Source organism: Bufo gargarizans, chromosome 4 (assembly GCF_014858855.1).
Source record: "Bufo gargarizans isolate SCDJY-AF-19 chromosome 4, ASM1485885v1, whole genome shotgun sequence".
In the NCBI taxonomy this organism is placed as follows: domain Eukaryota; kingdom Metazoa; phylum Chordata; class Amphibia; order Anura; family Bufonidae; genus Bufo; species Bufo gargarizans.
The window spans coordinates 290,220,776-290,236,839 of NC_058083.1; the positions used below are offsets into that span (position 1 = coordinate 290,220,776).

The 16,064-nt window shown below is 42.4% G+C and overlaps 1 protein-coding gene across 3 annotated transcripts in view; it reads right to left on the reverse strand.

Moving 5' to 3' along the window:
- Positions 1 to 16,064, reverse strand: part of CDK19 (cyclin dependent kinase 19) — a 198,230-nt gene that overhangs the window by 59,031 nt on the left and 123,135 nt on the right. For all 3 annotated transcript variants that reach the window (XM_044288594.1, XM_044288593.1, XM_044288595.1), the window contains exons 5-6: positions 5,348 to 5,405; positions 986 to 1,117 (exon numbers count right to left, since the gene is read on the reverse strand). In XM_044288594.1, coding sequence (XP_044144529.1) covers positions 986 to 1,117; positions 5,348 to 5,405 — 190 coding nt within the window. The remainder of the gene's footprint in view (positions 1 to 985; positions 1,118 to 5,347; positions 5,406 to 16,064) is intronic.

Sequence of the window (16,064 nt, forward strand, 5' to 3'; positions counted from 1 at the left end):
CCTTGGTTCACATGCTCAGCTGACATCTTTAAACAGAAGGGAGGGGAGCAGTTTTTCCTGTGTCAATACCAAAAATGGAGTTCCAGTCAATAAAGCAGGGACCAAAGATTCCTGAAATGCTTGAAAAAACATTAGTGATGGTACATTATCAAAATATATGTACTGCTAATAGCTGTCATTTACACTGTAATTTTTTTCTTGTCAAAATATCTCTAAATTTGGCCCTGAATTGCATCATGGTGCTGAACAGTGTGGCAAACCCAGCCACTGTATACTGTAATTCCTGTATGTATGATGTTATGGCATGTGTATACCACTTTAAAAAACCAAGCGTATATATGTTTGTGTAATATGGTTCAGGTGGGCTGTACCGCTCCTATGCTGGCGGCATGACAATCGCCAACATTCATGCAATTGCTTCACGAACAGTGAATTTCAACACTGTTAGTAAAAAGAACAAACTGCCGAATGGAGACCACACACAGGAGGTCGTGGGGCTCCCATTAAGTTAGTTAAGAAGAGTTCGGGTGGCCGTCGTTCGACTACCGACCATGCGGCGGTCGGCCATTTTAGATCCTTTGTTCGTGCAGCGGTGCCTGATGGGAGAAATGCAATGCCTGATGGGAGAAATGTGGGGAATGACCCTGCCATGTCATTATGGAAACCCCTTGCATGGGGACTTGTATAAATGTTGGAACTTGGAATAAAGACCTCAGTTGACTCCCAGCCTATGTTGCGTCTAGTTCTTGGGAGGGAAGGATTGTATGCTGTACCGGCCTATTTGGATTATTGCCTGCTTTTCCTGTCTACCAGCGGAGACCTCGTGGATTGTACTACCTCTCCGCTACAAACAGGAACCAAACTTAGCTTCATATAATGCACCTTGCAGAGAGGATAAGTCTCCTAACACATAGTTATAGGAAAAGTTGAAAATATTAATTATAAAATGTGTTTCTTTACTCCAAGCATCTCCTAAATTACTTACCTATAGCTTTAGTATAATGTCTTGCACCAAGCAGCAACTCGGGTGCTCTGTACCAAAAGGTAACCACAACTGGATCTAGGTCTGCTAGTGGTTTCAAAGGAGCATTGAATAATCGAGCAAAGCCCATGTCAGCTGCAAAAGAAAAACAAAGCAAGAAAACAAACGAATCCAACGTTACTATGTAGCCAGCGTTAATCTGTAGCTAATATACACGATAAACAGAAATAGCCACGGGTGGGCACATTTACTGTAGACTCAAGGTACCAGACAGATTTTTCTTAGCAGCCATGGAAAAAGAATGTCCATAGAGATTAACAAAACACGACAACAACAGTTGCAACTGTCAGAAACGAGAAACAATATTCCAGATGCATTGACTAGCAAGGCTTGAAAACATCCTTGTCCAGTCTATAGTAAACCATATATTCTTTGGTTCAGAGTAGAAAACAATAATGCTCTCTGACACGATCAAAGTAAATATGTGATACAATAAATCCCAGGCTAGGGATTTTGTAGATTTCCATAAAAGGGGTATTTCTATGTTGCTGTTCCCAGACAGGAAAACAAATGTTGGTAGTTATAAATAATAATAATACCCTCATCAACATTGAAATTGCAACAACAACAAGGAAAACTCATGGAATTATGTAAATCACACGATGGATAGACATGTTAATGATATGCAAGTTAGAAAAAAGAGGAAACAAAATATTCAAAACATCTCGATTTTTTCAGTATCGAATAGGAGCACCATGCGTACAACTACACACACATGCCTTGGCAAGCCATCAATGAGGTTATTAATGGTTGTTTAAGGAATGTTCTACCATGTTGAGGGCAGTTGGGAATGCAAATCATCAAGATCTGCTGCTGACAGTTCCCTTTGCAAATGCCAACCAATGACGTCCCAGATGTGCAGGTTTAGGCCACAAAGGCTGCTCACAGTATCACGAGCAACAAGCGGGCTGGTGTTGTCCTGTTGACAAATGGCTCCTGGGACACTTTGGAGAAATGGCCGTACCACTACTAAATTAATGTAGTGCCAAACTGTTAGTGTACCTGAAATGAAAACTCGAGGGGTCCATCTACAGTGAATTATGCCATCTCATACCATAATCTCATGAGAAAGACCAGTGTGACATTCCATTTTGAAGGCCTCTTCACAGCATTGCCCACATGGTCTCCAAACCAATCTCCAGATTTGATTGAATCCGAGACAAAAGGACTTATCGCTGAAGAGTAATAACCTCCGTTCCAGCCTCCACTGCCATCTTGCACCAAAATAGCCTTTGAGCGATGGCATGAGGTAAATGAAACACTTTGTAGCCCAATGTTGTGCTAATGCCTTCTGATGGTTTGAGTAGACATTTGTTTTCTGCCCATGGCTTTGCATGTGACCTCCAATGAATGGATCACTGCTGCTGCCTGCGCAGAGATTCACCTCTTGCTGTCGTTCCAGTTCGTTGTCATTCTACCAACCATAAGGACATGCAATTTTGAACAGTTCTGACATCTCAGCATAGGTGCTTAGTGATCTGTTACTTGTGATGGGGTGATAAACCAAGGTCTCTTAGTTCAAGAATGTCTCTCTCAGTTTGCGACAAGTGGCAATAACTGGCACGTCGACGAACAGGAGGCATCGCACAATAATACCACACAACTTGATTCAATTTTGGAGATTTCATGTGGCTAAAAAACTTTGGGGGAGATTTATCAAACTGGTGTAAAGTAGAACTGGCTTAGTTGCCTATAGCAACTAATCAGGTTCCACCTTTCATTTTTCACAGCTCCTTTGGAAAATGAAAGGTGGAATCTGATCGGTTGCTTTGGGCAACTAAGACAGTTCTACTTTACACCAGTTCGATAAAATTCACCCTCTGTTTTTAATCTGGTATTTATGCTCCTCCCGCATGCCATAGTTTGGATCTAGGTGCTTGAAAAATTGATTATCTTCAGATCATAGCGACACCTCCTACTTGCTCAATTTGCATACTCTTATGGCTTGTCCTTCTTGGTGCCGCAACTTCAATGTTGAGTAGTGTAAAAGTTGTGATTCTAACTAATAAATTGGATTCAAAAATCTAAAAGCAGAATCCATATTGTACAATACTGTATATGAAGAAAAAGAAGCGGAGTGGCACTGCAGTACTGAAGTAGGACCCCTTAATCTCTGATGTCACGGACAGGTCAGTGAGGGTAAGATCGAGTGTGCCTGCTGTGTGATTGAGAGCGCTGGCCGGCGGTGCTCTGTCCTACGTGTAACTAGCAAGTTACTTCCAGTAAACATTGAGACATGTGAGAGAAAAGGACGGCACTCACCCCTTCTTTGCGCTGAATCAAATCTTCTTTATTTGCAGTGGTGAGCGGACACAAACATAGGAAAGCAACCAAGTGAATGGGCGACGGCCGTTTCGCACCTAAGTGCTTACGGGCCAGAGGAAGCACTTAGGTGCGAAACGGCTGTCGCCCATTCACCTGGTTGCTTTCCTATGTTTGTGTCCGCTCACCACTGCAAATAAAGAAGATTTGATTCAGCGCAAAGAAGGGGTGAGTGCCGTCCTTTTCTCTCACATGTCCCCATATTGTACAATACATCCTATAATCTGGTTACTATATGCAAATCACTTTGCCAGGCTCCTGTGGCATTAAAGCACTTGAATGGGGTCATGCTACAGTGTCTTTCACAGCTGCTCCCATGTGAGCGGTGCAGTGCAGCGCAGCGAAAAACAGTAAAGGGATGGCAGTCCTAAATCGGCACTGCAGTCCTTCCCAGAGTTCAAACCCTGCCAATCATAAAATGATGGTTTGTCAGCAACACAGTGAAATGTGCTGCCCCCAAACAATGCAGCTCTATAACAGGATGAGTATATGTATGCATGATTGCTCGCTCAAGCCCAAAGTAAACAAGTGCCAATGAAATTTCTATATCATTGATCTGCGCTCAGACAGGCTAGTCATCTGCCTGTGTAAACAGACCTTTAGACTGAATGCAATCCTATCCACGACTTACCTGAGAGCAGGACTAGAGGTACCCATACACAAATCTAAAGTTGATAAAAACATAGGATTTCAAACCAAACAAATGTTTTTCTGATGAAATTTAACAACAAATGATCGTTTAGCCGACCAATGAAAGGCCATGTTTAATTTTTTCATCTGATAGACGAAAGATCTTTCATTCAATGAAAGATCATTCAAGAATGAAAGAGCTTTCTTTGAAAGAACATTCCCAGAAAAATATTTCGTCCACCACCTGACTTCCTTGAACATGTATGGTTAGTTTGAACACCTGTAATAGTCATTATAGACTCAAATTTGCCTTGCTGGGTATGAGAAACAAAACTTCACCAAATGTTTGTCGAACTGCTGTTCGCCCATCAACTAACTTCTATCTAATGTGTATGGCCACCTTAGGTCTGTATGGGTTCTAAAGTATACTTTCATTCACTGACAGCAAATAAATATCTTGTAAATGGAGAGGAACTGAAAAACCTGGAAAACCCCTTTAACCTACCAAATTCTGTTGTTTTTCCGAAATGACCAGAGATGCGTAGCCACCAGTGTTCCTTTCTTCCCTCCCTATTCTAACAAGATGCACACGAGGCCAAGCTGAAAGTGAATAATTATGAGGGAGTCTGGGAACACAGTTATTGATTGACAATTATGTATCTTATTGGGTATTTAGTGAAACCTATAACACTAGGAGTTTTGTTACCAGCATACATTAATTTTGTTGGAATCACTGATAATCTAATATCTGGGGTTACATTTTGTTAATAGGAGCCATTTAAATGACAATTTATTAAGCTTTTAGCTTTTGAGGTATTTTATACAGGGAACTGGTTATTGGGTTAGACGGGATTTAAATAATATAAGTGTAGCGGAATATCACCATAAAATCTGAAATAGTGGGTACTGAACTGAATCCAGTAAATCCATATTTTGCACAAGATGTGAACCTCATACCAAATTTCATACATACAGGGGCATTTTTTCTGAAAGGCTAAAAGGCAAGTGCACCATATATACCTTATTCTACTAATTGGGAATTCCTCTCTATAAGTTAACCCCCTTTAGTAGTTGTAATTGGGCCTACCAGTTAAGCATCATTAGAGCATCATTCAGATTTTAATACATTATGTTAATAAACCTGTCCTCGACACTCCTGTTCTTAATGTTTAACTTTTAGTTTAGATTAAAAAGTTGTACAGCAGATTAGGAAAAAAAAAAATCTTATTATTGTACCTGAAAAATCTTATTATTGTACTTGTGTATTGTGCCTAGTGTATTAAAGATCTATCTTGATCACACACAGTCTTGTTTAAAGCAGAAATCATGTGCATTTATGTTAATTTTATTTACCTATTTTGACTCTTCCTCTCTCAGGACCTTCCCCCATTACCAGGATGTTTGCTGGTTTCTGCAAAACATAACATTTAATTAAATCTTGTTTTAGCCCTTTTTTACCTGACATCCAGAATGGGAGGAAAGATGTTATCTTCTTTTTATAACATATTTAGTAAGTTAATTTAATGAACATGAAATATAATGACATTAAGGGAGTTGCAGTCCTGTATGTACATTCACCCTGTTTACTTAAACCCTATTAATAAAACATTTTTTTTTTTAACATATTCACAGTATTTCAAAAATGAAATCCCCGTGCTTATGGGAAATAGCCATGGTAATCACAGAAATATCACGGATACTATACACAATTGAAAAATAGCAACGAAAATGACAGGTACATGCAAATACACGATGCCTGTCAGCCCTCTATTTATTCACATCAAAAATGGCTCTACAGACTACCTATGCTTGTCATCAAAAGGGAATGTAAACCTGACGGCATGGAGGACAGTTCTAATGTGAACAGAGCATTCCAAAAGGGATCCTTAAAGAATTATTCCATATTATTTTTTTTGAATTCTAATATACAGTATAAATGATTAATGTATCATTGCTGAAGGTTTGACCATTGGGACGCCCACCGATCGTGAGAATTTGAATCCTATGTGTGAATCAAGCGGTAGTGCACACGCATAACCACTGCTCCATTCACTTCTATTGGACTGCCAAGGATAGTTGAGTACTGTACTCAGGAAGCCCATAGACTGTGAATGGAACGGTAGACATGCATGTGTGACGGGAGGACCTTCATTCTCATGATTTGTTGGGCTTCCCACTAGGGCTGCAGTAAACGATTACTTTAGAAATCGAGTATCCTATCTATTTTTACGATTAATCAAGTAATAACAAGAAACAAATTAAAAAAATGTTTTTCTTTATAAAAACTCACCCCCCGTGCTACCAGAAAATACCATCTCTATATACGGGTTACATCTGTCAGCTTATCACATACGACACATACTCTCAGTAGTTTTCATAATGCAACAGTTCTCTCCGAGAGGTCACATTCCTGAAGAGACGCAGAGCACCATTATGTATATTATACCTATGTGCATGTATACAACATAAACATACACACGCAGATCCCCGTCATATATATTACAGCAGGGGCATTGCTAGGTCAAAACATTCGGGGCCTGGGCCCCTGATGTTTTGTCCCAGGACCCGAACGTGCTGCCTGCCAGCTAGATAAAACTGTATTGCCATCCTCATGACGGCAATACAAATGAATCTGATGCAGTGGAAGAACTGAAGGACCTGTGGTGACATCACAGGTCATGTGACCAGTAAAACAGGTAGTGTTGAGAAGGAAAGGACGGCAATCAAGAGGAGAAGTCTTGGGGGAAGAAGCTGTGGTAATGTCTGCCACAGGAGGAGAGGTTAGTGAAGGGAGAGGCAGAAAAATGCTGGGAGTTGTGGTTATTTAACTGGGACTGTATGTTAGGGCTGAAGGGAGGGATGTTATTTACATGGGACTGTGTGTTGGAGGTGGCTGGGGAGGGGGTCATGTTATTTACATGGGACTGTATGTTGATGGTGGCTGTAGGAGGAAGTTATGTTATTTACATGGGACTGTATGTTGCAGTGGGCTGGGGGAGGGTGGGATGTTATTTACATGGAACTGTATGTTGATGGCAGCTGTGGTAGGGAGGGATGTTATTAACATGGGACTGTATGATGGAGGGGGCTGGGGGAGGGAGTGACATTATTTACATGGGACTGTATGTTGATGGGGGCTGTGGGAGGGAGTGACATTTACATGGGACTGAATGTTACAGGGGTCTGAGGGAGGTAGTGATGTTATTTACATGGGACTGAATGTTGAGGAGGAAATGTTATTTACATGGGACTGTATGTTAAGGTAGCTGGTTGGGGGAATGATGTTATTTACATGGGACTTAATGTTGAGGGGGTGATGTTTACATGGGATTGCATGTTGGAGGCGGCTGGGAAGGGGGTGATACTATTTACTTGGGACTGTATGTTGAAAGCGGCTGGGGAGGAGGTGATGTTATTTACATGGGGCTGTATTTTGGAGGGGGCTGTAGATAGAGGGATGTTATTTACATGGGACTGTAAATTGGAGGAGGCTTGGGAGATGGTGTGATGTTATTTATATGGGACTCTATGGCGGAGGGAGAAATATAACTACAGGAGGTACTGCAAATCCAGGGTACATTATAGGTGTACTTATTACTACTGGGGGCTCTATAGTAGGGACTTATAGATTCTCCTTATTTTTACTAAGAGCACTATGAGGGCCTTATTACTACTGAGGGGTCTGTAGAGAGCTTTATTACCACTGGGGAACAATAGGGGGGGCTTATTTCTACCGGGGGCTCTGTGAGGGCATTATTAATACTGGAGAGCTCTTCTACTAATAGGGGCAGTCTTGGGGAGCATTATCACTGTTGGAGGCACTGTAGGGGGCAGTATTACTAATGGGGGCATTCTGGAAAGGAATTACCATTGGTGGGACTTGAAGGGGCACTTTTACTATGGGAGGCACTTATTTTTCTTCAGGATAGTATTTGGGGGCATTTGGAGCACATTGAGCAGCAGGATAACACTGTGGGGGCTCCAGGTTGGGGGATGATGATAGAAAAGTGAGGAAGCTAAGATGTCTGTGCTCCACACTCTGCAGAGATGAGGCAAGACTGAAAGAAGTTGTCCGGACCAAATGGAGAAGATGATGACAGAGAAGATCTACATCGGAGGAGACATCACCTGGGGGGCTCTAGATGTGACAGTTATGTGCTGCTGTATAGCAAGTACAGTAAAATGCGGTGTGTGGGGGGGAAGGGGGGGTGGCGACTTAGAGAACTGGGCCATATTCATTGGGGCTTGGGCCCCGTATCTTTTGAGACCCTAGCAATGCCTCTGTATTACAGTACATACCGTACCAGCAGTGACCGGGAGACATTACAAGGACATGGTTTAGGAGGTCTCATTATAGGGGAACTCTCCAGTCAGTATGGGGGATCCTGGACACAGGGGGCGCCCCTGTCTACATGACATATTGAGCAATCATTTCCATATATATTATTGGGGAGCTGGCTGGGGACCCTATGGCGATCATATACAGGGCCCTCTGTCTACATGACATATTTAGCAATAATATAATTTCCATATATTTTGTTGGGGGTCCTATGGCAATCTAACACAGGTGCCCCTGTGTACATGACATAATATATTTTCCATATAGTTTTTGGGGGCCCTATGGCATTCGAACACCGGGGCCCCTAGAATGCAGTATGTTGAATATAAATAAATAGTTTGCATACATTTATTTGGGGACCCCTAACATTAAACAGGGAGTCCCCCCAGTCCCTGTGGAATGTAAACCAGTTTGCACACCAGCTGGGGACCCCCCAGCTGACATGATCCAGGGGCTCCCCCAGACTATGCGTTACCTAATGCACTGTCTCAGTGGACACCTTGTGTACATCGGGCCCCCATGATCCAGTGCGCACATATAACAGCCAAGGACTCACCAGTCGGTGTGGGGGTCATCTACCACCAGCAGGATACAGGACTTCCTCCTGGGTCCCCCTGCACTCTGCTCCCCCAGATCCGCCGAGGCCGCCGTATGTTTGACCACGTTGGTGATGGAAGAGAAGAACTCCTCCACCACCTGCACCCCTCTCTGCCTGCTCCTGTCCAGCCTGGTGGGTGGGAACGGATGGAAGGGGGGGCTCGGGGTGCTGGAGGTCAGTCATGTAGCCATTGGGGAGGTTGGCGATGAAGCTGCTATTCGACAGCTGGTGGGCGAAGCGTGGTACGGGCCGGTGAGTGACCACGGAGCGGTGAGTAATAGCAAGCGCTTCATTCCCGCTCCGTGGACACATGACACAAACGAATTTGCATTGAGGATTTTTTTGGTGTAGAATTACTCTATTCAATCGAGTAATCGTTTCAGCCCTAGTTCCCACTGGTTAGATCTTCCCAGTGATCACATATTTATCATTTATCCAGTGGATGGGTGAGTAAAGGGGTTTTCTGGGAGTAAGATATTGATGACAGAGTGCTGCCACGTCTTCCTAGGCCAGTCTTATTAAAGTGAATAGGCCTGGGCTGCAATAATATGCACAGCCATTATACAATAGATGACACTGTGCTTGGTATGCTGTGAGGAGGCCACAGCACTCATTGGAGCGCCACAGCATCTTCAAACAGCTGATTGGTGGTAGTGCCGCGTGTTGAACTCCCATTCCATTGTGCAGACCCGCACAAATATAAGAAAGGTACCGTATTTTTCGCCGTATAAGACGCACCGGCGTATAAGACGCACCTAGGTTTTTGGGAAGGAAAATAAGAAAAAATATATTTTTAACCAAAAGGTGTGCTGTGGGTTTGGAACTAGGTGGTCTGTGGATGGCACTTTTACTGGGGATCTGTGGATGACGGACACTGTTATGGGGGGATCTGTGGATGACGGACACTGTTATGTGGGGATCTGTGGATGACGGACACTGTTATGGGGGGATCTGTGGATGATGGACACTGTTATGGGGGAACTGTGGATGACAGACACTGTTATGGGGGGATCTGTGGCTGGCACTGTTACAGGGGGGGGATCTGTGGATGGCACTGTTATACATGTGTCATCCACAGACCCTCCCAGCCCATAACTGTGCCATCCACAGATCCCCCGCCGCTCCAGTATACTAATATTATATGTCTTATTCAATTAATAGTTATTAAATATGCTTCTTTATTCCTAATAGTACCTTAAATCCTAAGCGCTTCAGTACAATGCCGGCAGGCCGGGCAGCCGGCGCGGCGCGTCACTCACTGACGTCACTTGCCTGCGCCGCCTGCTTCATTCATAAAGTAGGCGGCGCAGGCACGTGACATCAGGGAGTTACGCTGCCGCCCGCCCGGCCTGCATTGTACGGATGCGCTTAGGATTTAAGGTACTATTAGGCATAAAGGGGCATATTTAATAACCATTAATTGAATATGACATATTTTATAAGTACACCGGAGCGGCGGGGCGGGCCTTTAGTACAGTGACTGCACCGCCCCGCCGCTATTGCCGGCCCCAGCTCCTCCTCCCAGTCCCTCCCCGAGTCCCCGCTCGCTTTACATCGCTGCCAGCGATGTAAAACTGACTGCATTCGCCGTATAAGACGCAGGGGCATTTTCCCCCCATTTTGGGGGAAGAAAAAGTGCGTCTTATACGGCGAAAAATACGGTATGTGAAAATAATAAATGTATGCAAGTTAACAAAAAAAGTACAAATGAAAAATAATAAAATTATAAAATCTGAATACCCTTTTAAGTAATCCGACTACTCATAATTTCATTGATGGTGAACTAAAGGAATTTTACTTTCACGTGCTATTTTTGGTAATGAATACGGCACATAACAGCTTCCCATCCTGTGAAGTCCCTATGATACTGCCTAGATGGAGGAGCTGGGGTAGCCATGGGACCAAAAGCAGCTACAAGGAGTCCTCATGTATATGCTGTCATTATCAACATGCTGTAATGCAGCTCCTACAGAGAAACGGTTTGGGGGATGTCTCTGGATTTTGTTTTTCACATACTTTAACCCCTTCAGGACATTTTATGTGGTAATAACTTTGGAATGCATTTACCATATTTTTCGCTCTATAAGACCCCCCCCCCCCCCCCCCAAAAGTGCAGGGAAAATGGCAGTGAGGGAGGGGGGTGACTGCAATCTTCTGCTCACATTAAAAAACAGGCCCCTCTTGTAGAGCAACTGAACCTCTTGTGACCACTTCTGTATGGTCACCCAAACAGGATGGCAAGAGGTTAATAAAATCCTTCATTTCTAAACCCTGCACAATACTCTATGGCTTTGCTTTTCAGTGGTTGTGAAAGTACAATTCACCAGTTTCACAACAGCCGGAAAACCACAGGTTGAAGTCCAAGGTGTGTGAAAAGAAATAAGCATAACTTCTGCCAAAAAGTATTCATTTACCAAAATCACTATGGCTGTGTACTGCTTCCGTGATGTAGCCTTCATTCCTACCAGGTCCCATCCTGCATATTCTATAAAATCTTCAGTGATCGTCTTCTGGTCACCTATGAATCTGCATTCAATATATAGTTCCTTGTAGGCAAACAATTTACTGCAATAGGTGTCACATAAAGCAGCCATAGGAAACCTGGAAGGAACTAAATCAATGGTTTAGCACAGTGTGCAAAACAGGGAGTAACTAAAACAAGGTCTATATAAAACTGATACACTTTGTTATGCCTAGTGCTGCGAGTGATGAAGCGATGAATAAATTAATTCTCTCTTAGGCATTCTTTGAATCCTGCTGTCATGTACTAACACAGTAGATTTGCTTTACTAGGAGTGTTCCTTTAGGAAAATATTGCCTAAAGCTGATATCGTAATTTTCTATTAGGCACCTCAGAAGATCAAACTGATAGAGTGTAATCATTTGGTGCTACTTATTTCCAAAACTATAAAATCCCCAAATACTATGCAAATTTCCATTTATGAAATGCAATTACGAGCAGAAATATTTAGAACTCTCAGGAATACCAAATCTGTTTGTTGGCGCTATACAGACTACTTCAAGTGGACTAAGTGTAGACAGTATAGCATCAAAGCCATGAGTTAATATGAGAAATATAACAGCGCTGTCTACAGCTGTAATACAGTAGTCATCCTCATCGATACTGATGGAGTGGATGATGACTGCTGTAGACAGTGCTGTTTTAGTCAGAGCTGCACAATATAACAGTTCTGACTCTGTCTGCCACAAGGACAGTTATGGAAACATCACTGGGCATATAGAAAGCATATTGGCCAGAACTTCAGTTCCAACTCCTGAAGAGAATCAGGTCATTTGCATAAAGGACTATTATTATAAAGTGGCACTTCAGTTAGAAAGGGGTATTTTTGTAACGCAACATTCATAGAAAACTATTTTTTAAATAATTTTTGCCTGTTTTTCTTTTTAATTTTGGCAGTAGTATGCCATTAAAAATTAAAAAAAATTGTGTGGTTCCTTAGAAGTCAGCATAAAAAGATATAGATAGATAACCCAGTGTTAAAATATTTCTCATAGTAGAATAAAAGGGAAAAGTCAGTTCAGTGCAATTACATGTAGCAATCACCTCCACAGTATAGGAAGGGGCATTTGCTAACTCTAATTATCTACAGGATGCACTGCTTAATTCTGATTCTTTAAAATAGTAGATTAGTAGAATTAGGATGACAGTAAACAAGCCCACAGAACAGCACTGTTATTTATCCCCTTCTCTCTCTGGTCACAGTGGATGATCTGACTAAAGGCACATTTACACTGGCAGACAAGCAGCAGATTGTCGGGAAGGAGCGTTCCTTCCCGACAGTCAGCTGCTCATTAAATGGAAGTAAAGTGCTGCTTTTACCTGCAGTGATCACCTCCATAATATGAAGATGAGGGATCGCTATTGCAATCGCTTGTCCTCATACAGCTGCATTATTTCGGGACAGCAGAGTACTATTTAGACAACAAGATCTGCTACCCAGAAACAAGAATTTAGGTGAATATGTGAAATTGAGAAACAGCTCTCATTGTTTGAACACTGTTTGTGTGTGGATTAAATTAAATGTTCTGGACTGACGTTCTGCTGTTTGGCCACAAGATGCTGCTGTTTCTTAGGCACAGCTGACTGACTGCATATATATTTCTATATTCATAAGTGGTGTGGTTTTATCAGAGCATGAGAAGGAGCAGCCGCCATCTCGGAATCGAGCCGAGGAACTGCAGCTGAGTGAAGCTGATCGTTGTCCAATACCAAGATCCTGTCCAGGGAAAGGAGTACTGTTCCCAGGAAGGCTGACAAGAGCTAAGGAACAAAGCTGCATACTCTGCGGGACCTCATGTTTGCTGGAGAGTCTGGTTGTTCGGTTCAGAATCATAAGTAGATAAAGAACAGACCCGAGTCAGCAAGATCGTGCACGCAACTCACTTCAGTATTGGCACCTAGAGACTTAGACCAGGTCTGTAGTTAGCTAGTTAGGGTCTCTGCTTTGTGTCAGGTCTAAGGTGTTGCCACTGGTAATACGAGGAATCCATTACTAAAAGGGACATTGCACTTTTGAGTGCTGATAAACACCCTCCCGAGTTCTATCCAGTTCAGCGTTTTGCTCAGGAGTAATAATGAGGCACATGCTACCAGACCAGTTATAGGAGGGGTAATAATATATAGCACAGTAAGATTGTAAACTGTTGTGTTGCTCCGCAGGCCAGCTCGTACTAAGCACCCAAACAATTGTTCGTGTTTTCTTCAGGGTAATAATAGGTACCGCAAGGCAGTTTTAGTTGTGCCCACCAGCAGATAAATTATCACATTTCCGCTGGCATCCAGAGGGCGCCGTGCTGTGCAACACAAGGGTCTCAGCCTTTGGGCTGGGTGTACAGTACAGACCAAAAGTTTGGACACACCTTCTCATTCAAAGATTTTTCTTTATTTTCATGACTATGAAAATTGTAGATTCACACTGAAGGCATCAAAACTATGAATTAACACATGTGGAATTATATACATGACAAAAAAGTGTGAAACAACAAAAAATATGTCATATTCTAGGTTTTTCAAAGTAGCCACCTTTTGCTTTGATTACTGCTTTGCACACTCTTGGCATTCTCTTGATGAGCTTCAAGAGGTAGTCACCTGAAATGGTTTTCACTTCATAGGTGTGCCCTGTCAGGTTAAATAGGTGGGATTTCTTACCTTATAAATAGGGTTGGGACCATCAGTTGCCTTGTGGAGAAGTTAGGTGGATACACAGCTGATAGTCCTACTGAATACACTGTTAGAATTTGTAATATGGCAAGAAAAAAGCAGCTAAGTAAAGAAAAACGAGTGGCCATCATTACTTTAAGAAATGAAGGTCAGTCAGTCCAAAAAATTGTGAAAACTTTGAAAGTGTCCCCAAGTGCAGTCACAAAAACCATCAAGCGCTACAAAGAAACTGGCTCACATGTGGACCGCCGCACGAAAAGGAAGACCAAGAGTCACCTCTGCTGCGGAGGATAAGTTCATCCGAGTCACCAGCCTCAGAAATCGCAGGTTAACAGCAGCTCAGATTAGAGACCAGGTCAATGCCACACAGAGTTCTAGCAGCAGACACATCTCTAGAACAACTGTTAAGAGGAGACTGTGTGAATCAGGCCTTCATGGTAGAATATCTGCTAGGAAACCACTGCTAAGGACAGGCAACAAGCAGAAGAGACTTTTTGGGGCTAAAGAACACAAGGAATGGACATTAGACCAGTGGAAATCTGTGCTTTGGTCTGATGAGTCCAAATTTGAGATCTTTGGTTCCAACCACCGTGTCTATGTGTGGCGCAGAAAAGGTGAACGGATGGACTCTACATGCCTGGTTCCTACCGTGAAGCATGGAGGAGGAGATGTGATGGTGTGGGGGTGCTTTGCTGGTGACACTGTTGGGGATTTATTCAAAATTGAAGGCATACTGAACCAGCATGGCTACCACAGCATCTTGCAGCGGCATGCTATTCCATCCGGTTTGCGTTTAGTTGGACCATCATTTATTTTTCAACAGGACAATGACCTCAAACACACTTCCAGGCTGTGTAGTTGGACCATCATTTATTTTTCAACAGGACAATGACCTCAAAAACACTTCCAGGCTGTGTAAGGGCTATTTGACCATGAAGGAGAGTGATGGGGTGCTGTGCCAGATGACCTGGCCTCCACAGTCACCAGACCTGAACCCAATCGAGCAGAGTGAAGGCAAAAGGGTCAACAAGTGCTAAGCATCTCTGGGAACTCCTTCAAGACTGTTGGAAGACCATTTCAGGTGACTACCTCTTGAAGCTCATCAAGAGAATGCAAAGAGTGTGCAAAGCAGTAATCAAAGTAAAAGGTGGCTACTTTGAAGAACCTAGAATATGACATATTTTCAGTTGTTTCACACTTTTTTGTTATGTATATAATTCCACATGTGTTAATTCATAGTTTTGATGCCTTCAGTGTGAATCTACAATTTTCATAGTCATGAAAATAAAGAAATCTCTTTGAATGAGAAGGTGTGTCCAAACTTTTGGTCTGTACTGTATGTAAACTTACTTTATGTTCTCAGCACTTGTGGTTGTGTTTATTATCATGTGTTAGTAAAATGCTGTTTTGGCAAAAGCTTGTGTTGGAGTTGCTTTCCTCGTTCGTGACTTCGCTGTATTATGGGGAGCCCACTCTGGTACACGGCTTACAACTAAACTAATGGCAGTTTCACCCAATGAATGAGAGAAACTTGATCTACTGCACCTTTACATGGGCGGATTGCGGGGAACAAGCATTCACAGGAACCTGCCCGATTATTGCAAGGTGTAAATCCACTTTAAAGTCAAGCGAGACTGTTTGCTGTGCTAAAAGTCCAAACAAAGGAGGAAATCAAGAACCAGGACAGGAAGTAGAATACATGAAGTGGCTTCAAAAATCTAACTCCAGAAAACCATCAACCTGTTTTTTTGTAATAAGAAATAAAAAGAATAACACAGAATATTCACATATAGGCTGTTAATATGTGATAAAAATGTTTATGGTAGCATTCCCTTTAAATAAAAAAAAATATATATATATATTATATATATATATATATATATATATATATATTATATATATTTATATACAGTACAGACCAAAAGTTTGGACACACCTTCTCATTCAAAGA